The sequence below is a fragment of the Monodelphis domestica genome, chromosome 4 (genome assembly GCF_027887165.1).
Source record: "Monodelphis domestica isolate mMonDom1 chromosome 4, mMonDom1.pri, whole genome shotgun sequence".
Classification (NCBI taxonomy): Eukaryota; Metazoa; Chordata; class Mammalia; order Didelphimorphia; family Didelphidae; genus Monodelphis; species Monodelphis domestica.
In genome coordinates, this window is record NC_077230.1 from 374,817,286 (window position 1) to 374,832,827 (window position 15,542).

Consider the following 15,542-nt stretch of genomic DNA (forward strand, 5'->3'; position numbering starts at 1 on the left):
AAGCCTTTCAAATACTTGAAGATAGTATTAGGCATAGAGTAGAGGGAACACCCATTAAGACCTTCCCCTCTAAGGTTACCCTCGGTATGGGCTCTGAATGCATCATTTTGTGTACACACTATCTGCCCCATTGCAATTGGGTTTAAGTGACTTGCCCAGGGACATATAGCTGGGAAGTATTTGTGACCACTTTTGAACCCCAAGACCTCTCAACTTCAGACTTGGTTCTCTAGCCACTGAGCTACCCAGCTGCCCCTTCTGCTTTTTATTCTTCTAGCACCGAGGAGACCTGATTGTGTTTTATCTATAGGTACAAGAGAGACCAGTGATTAGGAAGAGAGTTTTTCTGATTCCCTTTTAAATAATTGTGCCTTCCCTCTGTTGGTTATCTCCAATTTCTCTTATATAGAGATTGTTTGTTTGTACATTTGTTTCCTCCATTACACTATGAGCTCCTCAGGGACTACTTTTTTCCTCTCTGTATTCTCATCACTTAGCAGGAGAGAGAGAAACAGGAGACAGACTACAGACTGGAGGGAGGAAGGCAGGGAGAGAGGGAGAAAGAAAGAGAGGGGGAGAGAGAGGGAGAGAGGGAGAGAGAGGGGGGGGGAGGGAGAGAGAGAGAGGGAGAGACAGAGAGAGAGAGAGAGAGGGAGAGAGAGAGAGAGAGAGAGAGAGAGAGAGAGACAGAGAGAGAGAGAGAGACAGAGAGGGAGAGAAAGAGAGAGAGAGAGAGAGAGAGAGAGAGAGAGAGAGAGAGAGAGAGAGAGAGAGAGAGAGAGAGAGAGAGAGATTGATGACAGAACTCTCATCAGATGACCTCAGTCTTTTCAGACATCTAGAACAATGGGTCTTTTGCTGTGGGCAAAAGATGGAAAATGTCTTTAGAAACAATAGTTTGAAATGGTCATAGTGGGGAATTCCATAGAACAGTTGATAAAGGTGAAGTGTGGAGGACTGTCGAACACCAGCGAAGTCTCAGATGAGGTTATATGCCCGAAGAGCTGTGCTGAATGGATTTCTAGTGGAGAGCTTCATGGACTGCCTTTGACCCTGAGGTCTTTATCCTTCTGAAGGCAAGCCTAGATTCCACACATCAGATCTGCAGATGACCCAAAGCTGGGAGGGATGGTGAACATAGTAGGGGCAGGGTAAGATCTAAAAAGATCCCAACAGGCTCAAATGATGGCCTGAATCTCCTAAGATGAAGTTTAAGAAGAATAAATGTACAGGGGCAGCTAGGTACCTCAGTGGATAAAGTGCCAAGCCTGGTCAGTAGGACCTGGGTTCAAATTTGGCCTCAGATTCTTTCTAGCTGAGTGACACTGGGCAAGTCACTTCAAACCTGTTTGCCTAGCCCTTACCCTTCTATTTTAGAGTTGGTACTAAGACATAAAGTAAAGGTTAAAAAAAAAATAAACATAAAGCCCTATGGTTTGGATAAAAATAAAAATCAACTGTATTTACCATATGATAGAGGTGGCCTGGTGAGACAACAGTTTGTCTGATTAAGATCTGGGGCTGGGGTGGGGTGGTTGAGAGCTGAGTCCTAACTGTGGATTACTGGAAGTAAGTGAGTCCAGGGAAGAGAAGACTCAGGGGGCACTTGCTGACCATGTTCAAATATTTGGAGGGCTATCAAATGGGAGAGGAATTAGACTGGCTTTGCTTGGCTGCCTAAGATAGAACAAGGGTTTTTTTTCCTGTTCTTTATTGTATTTAAAAAAAAATTCAATTTAATTTCATTTTCAGTTCTGAGTTTTCTCTCTTGCTGCCCTTCCTCCATTCATTGAGAAAGCAAAGGAAAAAAAAAACCAAACCGTTACAGATATTTTTAGTCAGGCAAAACAAATTCCCACATTATCTATGTCTAAAAAAGATAACATGCTTCAATCTGTACTCTGAACCCATCACTTCTCTATGTGGAAGTGGCTAGAATGATTCATCACGAGTTCTTTGAAACACGTTCTCTGATAGAATAATGATTAATTGGTCTTGCAAAAAGAGAGACTTGGGTTCTATATAAGAAAAGATTTCTTATCAATGAGAGCTGTTCAAAAGTGGACGGGGGAGGGGGGTGCAGCTGGGTGGCTCAGTGGATTGAGAGCCAGGCCTAGAGATGGGAGGTCCTAGATTCAAATCTGGCCTCATACATTCCCAGCTGTGTGGCCCTGGACAAGTCACCTAACCCCCATTGCCTAGCCCTGACCACTCTTCTGCCTTGGAGCCAATACACAGTATTGACTCCAAGACGGAAGGTAAGAGTTTTATTTTAAAAATATAAAAAAAAAAAGTGGACTAGGATGTCTTGGTGGTAGTGAGTTGTCTATCATTAGATGCCTTCAAGAAAAATCTGGAAGGCCCCCAGTAGGGAAGTGGTAGGCGGGACATGCCTGGGAAATCCTTGATAACCTCTGATGTTTCCTTCGACTCTGGGAATCTGTGATTCTCTAATTTTTCAGGTTCTAGAATATTAGCTCTCACCCCTGCCTAGTTCCCAGAGAGCCCATTTATCTGCTCATTCAGTGGACTCTTGGCCCATCTGTGGTCCTGTATGGGTGGAAAGACAGAAGCTGGCCAGACTTTGCCCCCAATGGGATCAGAGAGGGTTTCATTAAGCACTCAGGTCTGTGCTTTCAGGAAATCACCCCAAGAGTGATTGAGCCTTGGGGAGCTGATCTCTGTTGACTGAACTCCAAAGAGAGTTGACTTATAATCAAGAAGACTAATATATGATTTATTAACTGGCAAGGGCAGAGGGAGGAAGAAATACAAAACAAGAATTTTTGAAGCACTTACTATGTGCCACTTTCCAATTATCATCTCAGTTGATCCTCTGGCATCCTAAAAAGCCAAGTAAAAGGGCAGAGGGAAATAGAGTTAGAGACAACAGTGGAGCAGAATAAACTCTAGGCCTGGAGCTAAGAGACATGGATTTTCTGGTGCTAACTTGGAATGAATAGAAATGAGGGGGCAGCATGGTGGTGTAGTGGCTAGAGCACTGGGGTTGGAATCAAGGAGATTCATCTTCATGAATTCAAAACCAACCTCAGACACTTACTAGCTGTGTGACCCTGGACAAGTCACTTTAATCTTGGTTTGCCTCAGTTTTATCATCTATAAAATGGGCTGGAAAAGGAAATCATTCTAGTATCTTTGCCAAGAACACCTTCAAAAGGGATCATGAAGAGTGTGGATACTCCTGAAACCACTAAGCAACAACAACCGGGTCAAGGAACTGATCCTGAAACCACTAAGCAACAACAACCGGGTCAAGGAACTTGATTCCTACGCCCAAAACTACCACTAATTTGTTTCTCCTTTCTAAGCTTCAATTTCCTTGTCTATAAAATGACTTCACAATTTCTATGACCCTACAGCTTTGACATTTGATATTAGGTGGCATAATGGATAGGATGCTCGACTTAGAAGGAGGAAGACCTGAGTTCAAATTCTAACTCCAATTCTTACTGGTGTGAACCTGGAAAAGTCACCCAACTTCTCTCAGCAACAGTATTCTCATCTGTAAAATGGGGATAATAACATCACTTTCTTGGAGTTATTGTGAGGACAAAGTGAGATACTATATGTAAATTATCTTGTAAACTTTAAAGTCCCATATAAATGCTAGTTATTCTTATTCTAAGATCCTTTTCAGGTGATCTTGGCCAAGTCATTTCTCCTTTCTGGGTCTCAGATTCTTATTGGCACAATGAGGGGAACTGGAGATGGTATTTTTTTATAAAAAAATCCTTTACTCTGACAAACCTGTGAGTTTCTGTACTCCTCTTGTGACCAGAGTACAATGCCCACACTTTCTAGGGATTTGGGAAATGGAATTAGCCATCAGAAGGAGGTTTGGTGAGCCTAGGAGCCAAGCCAAGGCTTTGGCTGGTTCTGTGGGTTTTTCTGTCCTACTTATGGCAGAATTAAAGAAGATTCTCTGTTCTTAGGCAGTACCCACCTTTCTAGGGTATGCTCACACTGGCCAGTTGGTGTGCTTTATTTATGCCTTGGTAAATGCCAGGGAGACACGAACCCAATCTCAGTCCAACTGGCAAGTCAAATGAGATGATCTCTAACTTCCCTTCCAGATCTAAATGAGCTTATGTCTTTAGAACAAAGAAAATGTTAGAGTTGAAAAAGACTGTATAAGAGTCACATTGGCCAATCGATACACATTTATTAAGTGCCTGTTATGTGCCAGGCACTGTCCTAAGTGCTGGGGAGACAAAGAAAGGGCAAAGTCAGTCCCTGTTCACAAAGAGCTCACAGTCTTAATGGGGGAGGCAACATGCAAACACCTATTTACAAACAAGCTATAGAAAGGATAAATGGAAAATACTATCTATTAACAGAGAGAAGGCACTAGAATCAAGAGTGAGCAATGGTCGCAGACACTTTCTAGCTGTTTGACTTTGGGCAAGTCACTTAACCCCCATTGCCTGGTCCTTACCAGGCTTTTCCTTTGGAATCAGTGCACAGTATTAATTCTAAGATGGAGAATAAGGATTATTTTTTAAAAGTGATCAGGAAAGGCTTTCTGTAGAAGCTGGAATGTTTGCTGGAACTTGAAAGAATCCAAGGGAGCCAGGATGTAGAGATGAGGAAGAAGAACGTTCTGGGCATGGGGTCTGGCCATACACATTATCCAGAGTTAGGAGATTTGGTCTGAGGATGAGCAAGAAGGCCACAGTCATTGGATTGAAGATGATTAGAACACAGAACATCAGAATAAGGGGGAGCCTTAGAACAGAGAAGAAAAGAGGAAGTCAGAGCTGGAAGAGAACTTAAAATACAGAATGTCAGAGCTGAGAGGAGCCTTAGAATATTTTGACTTCAAATATCATAAGGGGAAGGAGATCTAAAACATAGAATGTCAGAGCTGAGAGGACCCTTAAGATACAGAATGCCAGAGTGGGAAGGAACATTAGAACATAGGATGTCAGAATGGAGTGGGGCCTTAGGACACAGTAGATCAGAGCTGGGAAGACCCTTAGAACATTTTTTTGTCTTTGTATCCCTAGCATCCAGCCTAGAATCTGAAACATGGGATCATTGACGTTGAGCTAGAAGGGACCTTAAAGGACATTTAGAGCTGCATTGTTGAAATGAAACTGAAACTTTTTGGATAAAATATAGCCCTGAAATAATTATTTGATCCACTAGGAAACTGAGTCTCAAAGTGGGGAAATGACTTGCCCAGGATTGCAAGGTATAAGTACGTAGTTCAAATGCCTTCAAGAGACCTTTCCTGATGACTCAGATCTTGTTATCTTCCATAACACACACACACTCTCTCCTCTCCTCTCCTCTCCTCTCCTCTCCTCTCCTCTCCTCTCCTCTCCTCTCCTCTCCTCTCCTCTCCTCTCCTCTCCTCTCCTCTCCTCTCCTCTCCTCTCCTCTCCTCTCCTCTCCTCTCCTCTCCTCTCCTCTCCTCTCCTCTCCTCTCCTCTCCTCTCCTCTCCTCTCTCTCTCTCCCCCTCCTATGTTTACCTATCCTCAGACATGTTGTATTCTTTTGATAGGCTGTAGGTCCTTTAAAAACAGGACTACCTCTCCTTTGTATTTGCACCCTATTGATTAATGTCATGCCTAGACCATATTGGGCCTTTAATAAATGTTGATCCATTGTTCCAAAGGGCAGATCAGAGATGACTCCAAGTCCAACTAAATGTGTGTTTGTAGAACTAAATTCCGTGGTCTTTTGGGGCTGTGGTTGGCACTATAGTTTCTTGGGTGGGGGTGAGAGTGGGGGTACTGAGACTCAGAGGTGATCAATGGCTCCTGGGTCTTCCATTAGAGTTCCCATTCCCTCTCCCCTTACTTTCCCCACTCTAATCCATCACTACATGTTCTGGAATTGTCGTCACCATTCTCTTGGCTACGACCCAGTTGGTAATGGCTGCTCAGTGGTCTCACATCCCCCAACCATCTCTTTTCTTCCTTCTTTAGGTCATGAGTGTGCTGCTTCTCATTGAGCACTCTGTGGAGGTGGCCATTGGCAAAGGAAATTGCAAAGTCCCACAGACTTCCTACTACAAGATTGGTATGTTTCTGGGGAGGGTAGGTCCGGGTTTGAGTAGGAGGGTTAGGGCTGAGGACGAGAATCTGAGCTGTCTGGGTGGCATGAGGGGCAGGGATCTATGGGCAGCCCAATCAGGCTATGGCCCTAGGAATCAGGCCTGCTGGGGGACTTCACCAGCTGTGGTGATTTACAAATTCTTTGGGTAACCCAATCTTTGCTGATCCACTTCCAGTGATAGAAAGTTCCTGAGCTGGCCCTTTTCACTGCTGAATGCATTTGGTCCTTTACCTCCCATTTCCCACTCTGAGGCTTTGACTGGCTGTCCTTCATGTCTGAAGTGCCCTTCCTCATCTGTGACTTTTAGGATCCTTTGTTTCCCTTAGAACCCAGCCCCGGTGCCTCTTACCCTACCCCATATTGCCTTGTATTTAATAATAATAATAGCTGAAATTTATACAAGTAGTTAGGTGGCACAGTGCACTTGGAATTTGGAAGACATATCTTCATGAGTTCAAATCCAACCTCAGATACTTCCTAGCTGTGTGACCCTGGGCAAGTCACTTAAACCCCATTTGCCTTAGTTTCCTCATCTATAGAATGAGCTTGAGAATGAAATACCATTTTAGAATCTTTGCCGAAAAAGCCTCAAATGGGATCACAAAGAGTCAGACACAATAGAAATGATTCAACAACAGAACATTTATAGGGCAGCTATGTAGCACAGTGGATAGAGTGCCAGGCCTAGAGACAGGAGATCTTGAGTTCGAATCTGAATTCAGACATGTCCTATCTATGTGATTCTGGGCAAGTCATATAATCCTGATTGTCTAAACCTTGCTGCTCTATTTTCTTAGAACTGACATTAAGATAGAAGGTAAGGGTTATAAAAACAAAGCTAAAGCATTTACATAGCACCTAATATGTGCTAGGAGCTGGGTTTAAGTGACTTTTTTAAAAAAATGAATATTATCTTTTTTGAGATCCATAACAATCCTGGGAAGTAGTTGCTATTATTATCTTCATTTTATAAGTGAGGAAATTGAAGTAAACAGAAGTCAAGTGACTTACCCAGGATCATACAGCTTTTATGTGTCTGAGGTTAGATTTGAACTCAAGTCCTTCTGATACTACTTCAGTTTGTTTTGTGTGTACTAGAGATCATAGCTCTAAAGCTGGAAGGGAGCTAAATGTCCATATGGTCTCCCCTGAAGGCTGCTTTATTTTTGTCTCTGTATCCCCAGTGGCTGCTGAAATGACCAGTATAGCTATAGTAAATGATTAATAAATACTTGTTAACTGGACAGATTTGATGGTTAGAAAGTTCTAAAGGATGTCAGAACTTGAGGGGAATCTTAAAGATGATTCACTCTAACTCTCTCATTTTATAGGTTAGAAAATTGCGTCTTAAAGGGCAGCAAAGTGACTCAGTGAATTAAGAGCCAGGCCTGGAGATAAGATGTCCTGGGTTCAAATGTGGCCTCAGACGCTTTCTAGCTGTGTCACCCTGGGCAAGTCACTCAACCCCCAGTACTTACTCCTTACTGCTCCTCTATCTTAGAACCAATACACAGTATTGATTCTAAGATGGAAGGTAAGGCTTTAAAGGGAAAAAATTGTATCAGAGAGGAAGTGACTCCCCCAAGGTCATACAGTTCTTTCTCTTCATTCTTTCTACTCATGGCCTTGCTCATCTCAGATCAAGTTGAATCAAATCAGAACAGGAAATCAGAAGTGGATGGGACCTTGAACATGTGAAAAAGCTGAGGATTAGAGCAGCTGGATGGCTTGCCTATGGATCCCATGGCTAGAAAGAGGCCAAGTTACCATTGGAAACTAGTTTTCTGACTCTGGTCCCACTCCCTGGATCTGGACCCTATGGCCCCTCACTGTCCTATCCTTTGGTTTTCAGCGGACATTGCTTCCAGCTTCCTGCTCATCGTCATGCTTTTTATCATCAGCGTGAGCCTGCTCTATGGCGTACTCAAGGTAAGAGGCAGCCAGTGGCATGGCCCATTAGCACCAGACCAGAAATATCTCTCCATCCCACCTGCCCAGCAAGACATTAGGAGGAGAGGAGCTCTCTGTTGGCTTCAAAGGCTCATCCACTATGGGGAAAGTTTGTGTGTGTGTCTATGCTGGATGACTTTTGGGGCCGCCATTATATCTGACCACTGAGACACCATTTGGAACCCATTGAGGAGATCCACCATCTTTTAAAGGGAATATGTTTCCCTGGGACCACCTATTAGTACAGAGGACTCACATAGGTGTGTAGATACATCCAATAGGTCACCATCTATGGATGCTAGCATTTATGTAATAATATATGAAAGCAATTTACATGTAATGCCTCATTTCATCCTCATAACAATCCTGGGAGGTAGGCGCTATTATTACCCCCATTTTACAGATGAGGAAACTGAGTTTGACTAAGACTAAATGATTTGCCAAGGGTTATGAAACTACTAAGTGTCTGAGGTAGGATCTAAACTCAGGCTTTCTTGCTTCCAGGTTCCAACTCTCTATTCTACCTATTACCTTACTTAGTTCATGAGAGGTACTGGTATAGTACAAAGAACATAGGTTTTTGAAGTCATTAGATCGGGGTTAATCTCCTGGCTCTGTTACTTTCTACGTGATCTTGGTCAGATCACTTTCTCCCTCTGAGCCTCAGTTTTACTCATCTTTAAAACGGATAAAAGAATGCTTACCTTGCCTGTCTCAGGGGGTTGTTGTAAAGATCCAATGAGAAAACAATTGCTAAAATGTTCTGTATCTTTTTAACCCTCCCTTGCCATCTTCACTGTAAGTTTTCTCCTCTGCTAGCCCACCAGAGTGCCCCAAATCCCATCATTAGAGTCATTTCTTTGAATTAAGACATGTGTCCTCCACTGCAAAGCAATCCTCCTTGGGTGGAACAGCACCGGAAACTGTTATTAGTCATTTTCTCCTAAGTGTGAATGAGTTCTCAGAGGGAGCCTTGGTTTCCTGGCAACTACTGAGAGTAGAGACACCAAGGGGAGGAAGTTTTCGTGGGAGGACAGTGGGAGGAATTATTTTGGAATCAGGAAGATCTGAGTGGGTCCCTACCAATGTCCTCTGGGGCTGGGGCTCAGGGGAGGAAAGAGAAGACCCAGAAAGGCTTGCAAAGAGAAAGGCTTCCTGGGGGCTGGTTCTGTGTGTAGACTTGTCCGATGCTGAGCAATTGGTATAAGTGGGATTAGAAGGGCCATGTTGGGGATGTTGGTAACCCTGAACCAACTGCATGATCAAGAGATGACTCCATAGCACCATGAAAATAACTATTTGGAGATTGACTTGGAAACTTCTTTTGGAACCAGCCTTATATCTGACCACTTATATAAACCACCATTGGGATCCCATTGAGGGGGAGGTAGTTGCCATTTCCCTGAGGGAATCTAGTTCTCTTTGGGCACTCTGTTGGTACAGGGCTAGTAAACTGTGGGGGCCTGTAGTAGATTATTTGAGGGCTCCCCTAGATATGGTCCTGGACCAACAATCCACTAGCAAATCCATGTAAGGTCTCTGAACTAATTGACGCAAGACTCATCTCCTATTTTTATTGGTCTTTGATGAGCTAAGAGTGGCATCCTGTCTCTGGGCTTCTGGTGAGGACCTGATTTCCTGCTAATTTATCAGTAGCCTGGCAGCTAGATAGTTCAGTACATGGAGAGCCAGGCTTGGAGGCGGGAGGTCCTGGATTCAAATGTGGCCTCAGACACTTCTAAGTTGGGTGACCCTGGGCAAGTCATTGAACCCCCATTTTCCTGCCCTTACCACTCTTCTGCCTTGGAACAGATCCTCAGTAGGTGTTCTAAAAAGGGAAGGGAAGGGTCAAGGAAAAAAAGAGTGGGGCAATCGTTAATGCTAACACTAGGCCCTTACACAGATCTAGCACCAATACTTTTTAGAACCCTTTCATGGCCAGTCTCATAATCCCTCGCTGTGGTCTGGGATTGTTTTCTCCACTGGACAGAGGAGGGATTTGAGATTTGAGAAGGGAAGCAGCCAGTGAGTCAGTGGTAATGCTTTGACTCAAGTTCCAAGTCTTCCAATCTAAGGCTTAATCCTCAAGCCATGGGGGCACAGGGATAGAATTCAGGCCAAAGCTTTCTTTCTGCCCTGCATGATCCCAGTAAATAGCCCCCCACTTGCTGCCTCTCTGTGGCCATATGAAGGAGACCTCTGGGGCAAAGAACATACATATTTCCACTGTCATACTCCAGAAATGGATGAAAGATTGACAGCGATCTGATGTTCTGTGCTATCTGTGGGGCCCCATCATGGGGCTTTTGACTCAGCATCACTCGAAAGAGGAAGCTCCTCTCCTCCCTGCCTCTGTAGCCTGGGAAACACACCAGAGCCAATGAACGGTATATCTCTGATGACCTCGGTGGGGGAAGAGATCCTGCAAAAGGACTGTCCTTAGTGAACAAGGACCAAACAGACAGACCCTCTCACCGTCTGAAAATCGCCCACATTGCTCGAGATCAGACCAGTAGACGCCCATCCCATTGGGCTGGCAGACCTATAATTCTGGGAGGGAAAGCACCTGTTACCTAGGGAGCTCAGGATAAGTGCTTTCTAGCAGTGTTATTGGGGACTGAAAGGGTGAGAGCTTTGGCCCTGGGCCAGGAAGGAAGGCTAATTTTAGGAAGGACCACAGATTTAGAAGTTGATTCTGTTCCAACCAGGGTGGCCTGCGTGATAGTACCTAGTCTGGCTGGTTCTGCTTTTGCTGAGTGGAAATAGAGGACTCAGAAAGGGCTCAGGGCAATCAATAAGCAGTGTCACAGTCATTTCCAGAATTCATGGTGATCTCTTGCTAGGATAATTCAAGCCAACTCTTTCCCACTGACTCCCCCTCAAACCTTTTTGCCTAAAATCACCCATGAATGGCCCAAATTTTACATGCTATTTCCATGGCCTGGTGGTAAGATTATAGACTGAGAGCTCCAAAGACCTTCCAGTCCAAATTCTTCATTTTACAGCTGGGGAAACCAAGGCCCAGAGTGGCTTCCCCAAGTTTACTTAGGTAGAATGTTTCAGACATGAGATTTGGTCACTCTTCCCAGGGGACCCTTTTGCCTCCAAGCTGGTGGCATCCAGAGGCATGTGATCTTCCTAGAGGATGGGGATGGGGATGGGGTTGGGGAGGGAGGGCCTTCCCTTCTCAAGACCCAAGGTTCCTTCCTGATCAGTTAGTTAACCCTTTCCTGCTGGGGTGATTGTGAAGACAACTCTCTTTTTCAGAACCGGGAGCGACATCTTTTGCCCTTCCTGTCTCTGCAAATCATGGATTTTCTCCTGTGCCTCCTCACGCTGCTGGGCTCCTACATTGAACTCCCTGCCTATCTGAAGTTTGGTTCCCGGGGGAGCCACACGGTGAGTACGCAGTCTTCTACAGCAGTTTTGTCCTTAGAACGGGAGAAGTTGGGACCGTGGCAGGACTTGGTCAATGAGGTAGGTGGTTATCTAGAATTAAGTGTACAAGGTCCATTTTAGTAGGGGCACCAGGCTTCTTAATATGACTTTTGATGAATACACATTTTCTATTTTATTATATTTTTTGGGGTCAGTGGATTTCATTTATTTATGTATTTATTTATTTTAAACCCTCACCTTCCATCTTGGAATCAATATTATGTATTGGTTCTAAGCAGAACAATGGTAAGAGCTAGGCAATGGGGGTTAAGTGACTTACCCAAGGTCACACAGCTGGGAAGTGTCTGAGGCCAAATTTGAACCCAGGACCTCCCATCTCTAGGCCTGACTCTCAATCCACTGAGCTACCCAGCTGTCCTTGGGTTTTATTTTTTATCAATGATTTATTTGGGCTTTTTATTCAACTGGATCTGTGATTCATTGATTGGAAATCCTCTTCAACAGTGCACACTGAAATCCATGAAGGTCAGTTAAGTGGTTCAGTGGATTGAGGACCAAGACTAGAGATGGGAGGTTCTGGGTTCAGATCTGGAAAATATGGATTTGGACACTTCCTAGCTGTGTGACCTTAGGCAAGCTAATTTACCTTTATTACCCAGCCCTTGCCCTTCTGCCTTAGGACTGATACAAAGGGGGTGGTTAGGTAGCTCAGTGGATTGAGGGCTAGGACTAGAGACAGGAAGTCCTGGGTTCACATCTGGCCTCAGACACTTTCTAGCTGTGTGATCCTGGTCAAGTCACTTAACTCCTATTGCCTAGCCTTTACTGCTCTTGTGCCTTGGAACTGTATAAATGGATATTTTGAGCCAATACACAGTATTAATTCTAAGACAGAGGGTAAGGGTTAAAAAAAAGAAATCCATACATACTTTATCTTTCCTAACACTAATACTAATTGTATGTATGTATGTATATATATATATAACATATAACATATACATGCATGTGCTTTATGTACATAAAATTATTTAATTTTTTGTTGTTGAGTCATCTCTAATTCTTTGTGACTCCATGGGGTTTTCTTAGCAAGGACACTGGAGCTGTTTGCCATTTCTTTCTTCAGTAGCTCCTTTTGTCAGGCAATCAGAGGTCAAGGGATTTGTCCAGGGTCTCACAGCTAGGAAGTATCTGAGGTCAGATTTGAACTCAAATCTTCCCAACTCGAGGTCCAGTGTTCTAATGACTGAGCCAAAGCTACCTCTTATTAAGTCAATTAATTATCTGATGATCCATCCTGTCCTTTTTGGAGTTTCTCATTGTTTATATGTTGCATTCTCTTCACATCCAACTTTCCACTGTCCTGAGTGATGCATTCTTTGGAAGCAGTAGTACTACTGTATGGCAACACTGGTAAAATGGGCTTAATCAAGGAAGTTTTTCCCCCTGGTCTTTCTGAATAAAATATAACAGTTTCTTTGGTGGAGATGCCCTTCCTAGAGGAGGTTATTTGGCTTGTTTACTTTCCTATTTTATAAAGCAGCAAATTTGCCTTCTCATTTAAATAGTGTTAATTCATAGGAGTTTTGTTATACTATATTTTCTATTTGAAAAACTTAAAAAAAATTTATCCATGCTTAAAAAACCCCTTATCTTTCTTCTTAGAATCAATACGATGTATTGGTTCCAAGAAAGAAGAGCCATAAGAGCTAATGATGGGGGTTAAGTGACTCGCTGAAGGTCACACAGCTAGGAAGTGTCTGAGGTCAGATTTGAACCCAGGACCTCCCATCTTCAGGTCTGATTCTTAGTCTGCTGAGCTACGCAGCTGCCCACTATGTTTTATTTAAATAACATAGTTTCCCAAATGTACTACTTCCTCTCCTCTTCCAGGCAGCGATTCTTCCTTTGGAACAAAGGGCAAAAGACAGTTAAACAAAAATCAACTAACACATCGGCTCACTTGGATAGTACATTCCACATCCACAGACTCCAACTTTTCCAACAAAAAGGGGGAAATGGAAATGCATATTTTTGAATGCCAGAAAAGTCCATTCTCCGTGGTTCACAGAGATTTATTTTGTGATGCATTAAATCTCAGGTATTACAGGGAGGTTCAAACCCTAAAGGCACTACCAGGCTGGGGACAGGTGTGCCATTTTCACTGCCACTATGTGTGTGGGAATCCGAGGGAGCAAAGAAAACAGGATGTTCTCTTTCTGGTTCTGTAGCTGGGCAGGCGGAGGCCATCAGATGGAGGGGCCAGGCATCAGGAAGGGCTGCCGAGCAAAGTCAAAAGCAGGCCAGTCACTGGCAAGTGGGGGAGTCAGAAACCTTCCTGAAAAGTTGGTGTGGGTAGTGTGGATGAGGAGGAGGAGAGAAGTCTTAGGTTTTATATAAACCCTGCTCTCTTCAATTTCAGGGGCAGTTAGGTGTCTCAGTAGATAAAGCACCAGGCTCAGGGGGTCAAGGGACCTGGGTTCCAATAGGGTCCTAGATACTTCCTGGCTGTGTTACCCTGGGTAAGTCACTTAACCAGTCTACCTAACTCTTGGCTTTCTGTCTTAGAATTGTTATGAAGACATAGTAAGTGTTTTCCTTCTTTTCCTTCCTCCCTTCCTTCCTCCCTCTCTCTCTCTCTCTCTCTCTCTCTCTCTCTCTCTCTCTCTCTCTCTCTCTCTCTCTCTCTCTCTCCTTCCTTCCTTCCTTCCTTCCTTCCTTCCTTCCTTCCTTCCTTCCTTCCTTCCTTCCTTCCTTCCTTCCTTCCTTCCTTCCTTCCTTCCTTCCTTCCTTCCTTCCTTCCTTCCTTCCTTCCTTCCTTCCTTCCTTCCTTCCTTCCTTCCTTCCTTCCTTCCTTCCTTCCTTCCTTCCTTCCTTCCCTCCTTCCCTCCCCTTCCTTTCCTTCCCTTCTGCCTTAGAATCAATACTGTATACTGGTTCCAAGGCAAAAGAGCAGTTAGGGCTAGGCAGTGGGGGTCAAGTGACTTTCTTAGTGTCACACAGCTGAGAAGTATCTGAGGCCAGATTTGATTCTAGGACCTCCTGACTCTAGGCCTGGCTCCCAACCTATTGTGCTACCCAGCTAGCTCTGTCTTTTTTTTAAAGGGGGGAAAACCATTTCTGTAGACTCATAGTGTATGAGACTGAGGAGAGTCTAAACTCAGATCATATAACCTAGAGTGTCAGTCCACAGAATCATAGTTTGAGATAGTCCCCGCACATCATAAATATACACCCTTTCCCCCCCAATCCTCTTCTTCAAAACCTTTTTAAAGATGCCTTAATTAAGCAGTCAGGTGGAGCTGGGCATGGAGGCAAGCAGGGATCCGTCCTGGCTCAGCTCTTTTCTGTTCATCGTTTTTAACAATCCCTTTGATGGAAGCCTGGATAGTCTGGTTGTCAGATCTTTGGATGGCCCAAAGCCATGGGGGACAGCTAACATGTTAGATGACAGAATCAGGATGCAAAAAGACCTTGGCGAGCCAGAATGATGGGCTGCTTCTAGTGATGGGAAATTTAATAGGAATAGAGGTGAAGCCTGACAAAACAAACCCCAACCTCACAAGAACAGGCTGGGGGACTGGGGGGGGAAGTGGTTTGTGGTTCAACAATAGTCATAAGGTTTGGGCTTTTAATAGGCTAGAGCATCAGTATGAGTCAAGGTGTGATATGGCAGCCCTAAAAACTAATGTGACACAGGTATAGTGTTAACCCTCTCTCATGTGTTTTAGATTCTTCCTTGGTCACTGAGAACGTTCAGAGTCCTCGGGGCAGCTTGGCTGTTGTTCAGTTGTGTTTGACTCTTCATGACCCCATGGACCATAGCTATCCATGGAGATTTCTTGGCAAGGATCCTGGCCTATTTTCCCATTTACTTCTCCAGCAGATCCTTTTGTCAGGCAGTCAGAAGTCAAGTGACTTGCCCAGGGTCACATAGCTGGAAAATATCTGCAGTTGGATTTGGACTCAGGTTTTTCTGATTTTTTTTTTTAGACTGAAATAGAGCATTTAATTTTAAAAATTATCATTAACTGCTAAGTGTTCTTGTGGTTTTTGACAGAAGCTTAGATAGAAAATAGGAAAAATTTATTTCCTGGAACATTTTCCCAAT

The 15,542-nt window shown here is 43.9% G+C and overlaps 1 protein-coding gene across 1 annotated transcript in view; it reads left to right on the forward strand.

Annotated features, from left to right (window-relative positions):
* Positions 1–15,542, forward strand: part of LAPTM5 (lysosomal protein transmembrane 5) — a 42,900-nt gene that overhangs the window by 21,551 nt on the left and 5,807 nt on the right. Inside the window, exons 2-4 of the mRNA XM_007492997.3 lie at positions 5,956–6,049; positions 7,938–8,014; positions 11,303–11,434. Coding sequence (XP_007493059.2) covers positions 5,956–6,049; positions 7,938–8,014; positions 11,303–11,434 — 303 coding nt within the window. The remainder of the gene's footprint in view (positions 1–5,955; positions 6,050–7,937; positions 8,015–11,302; positions 11,435–15,542) is intronic.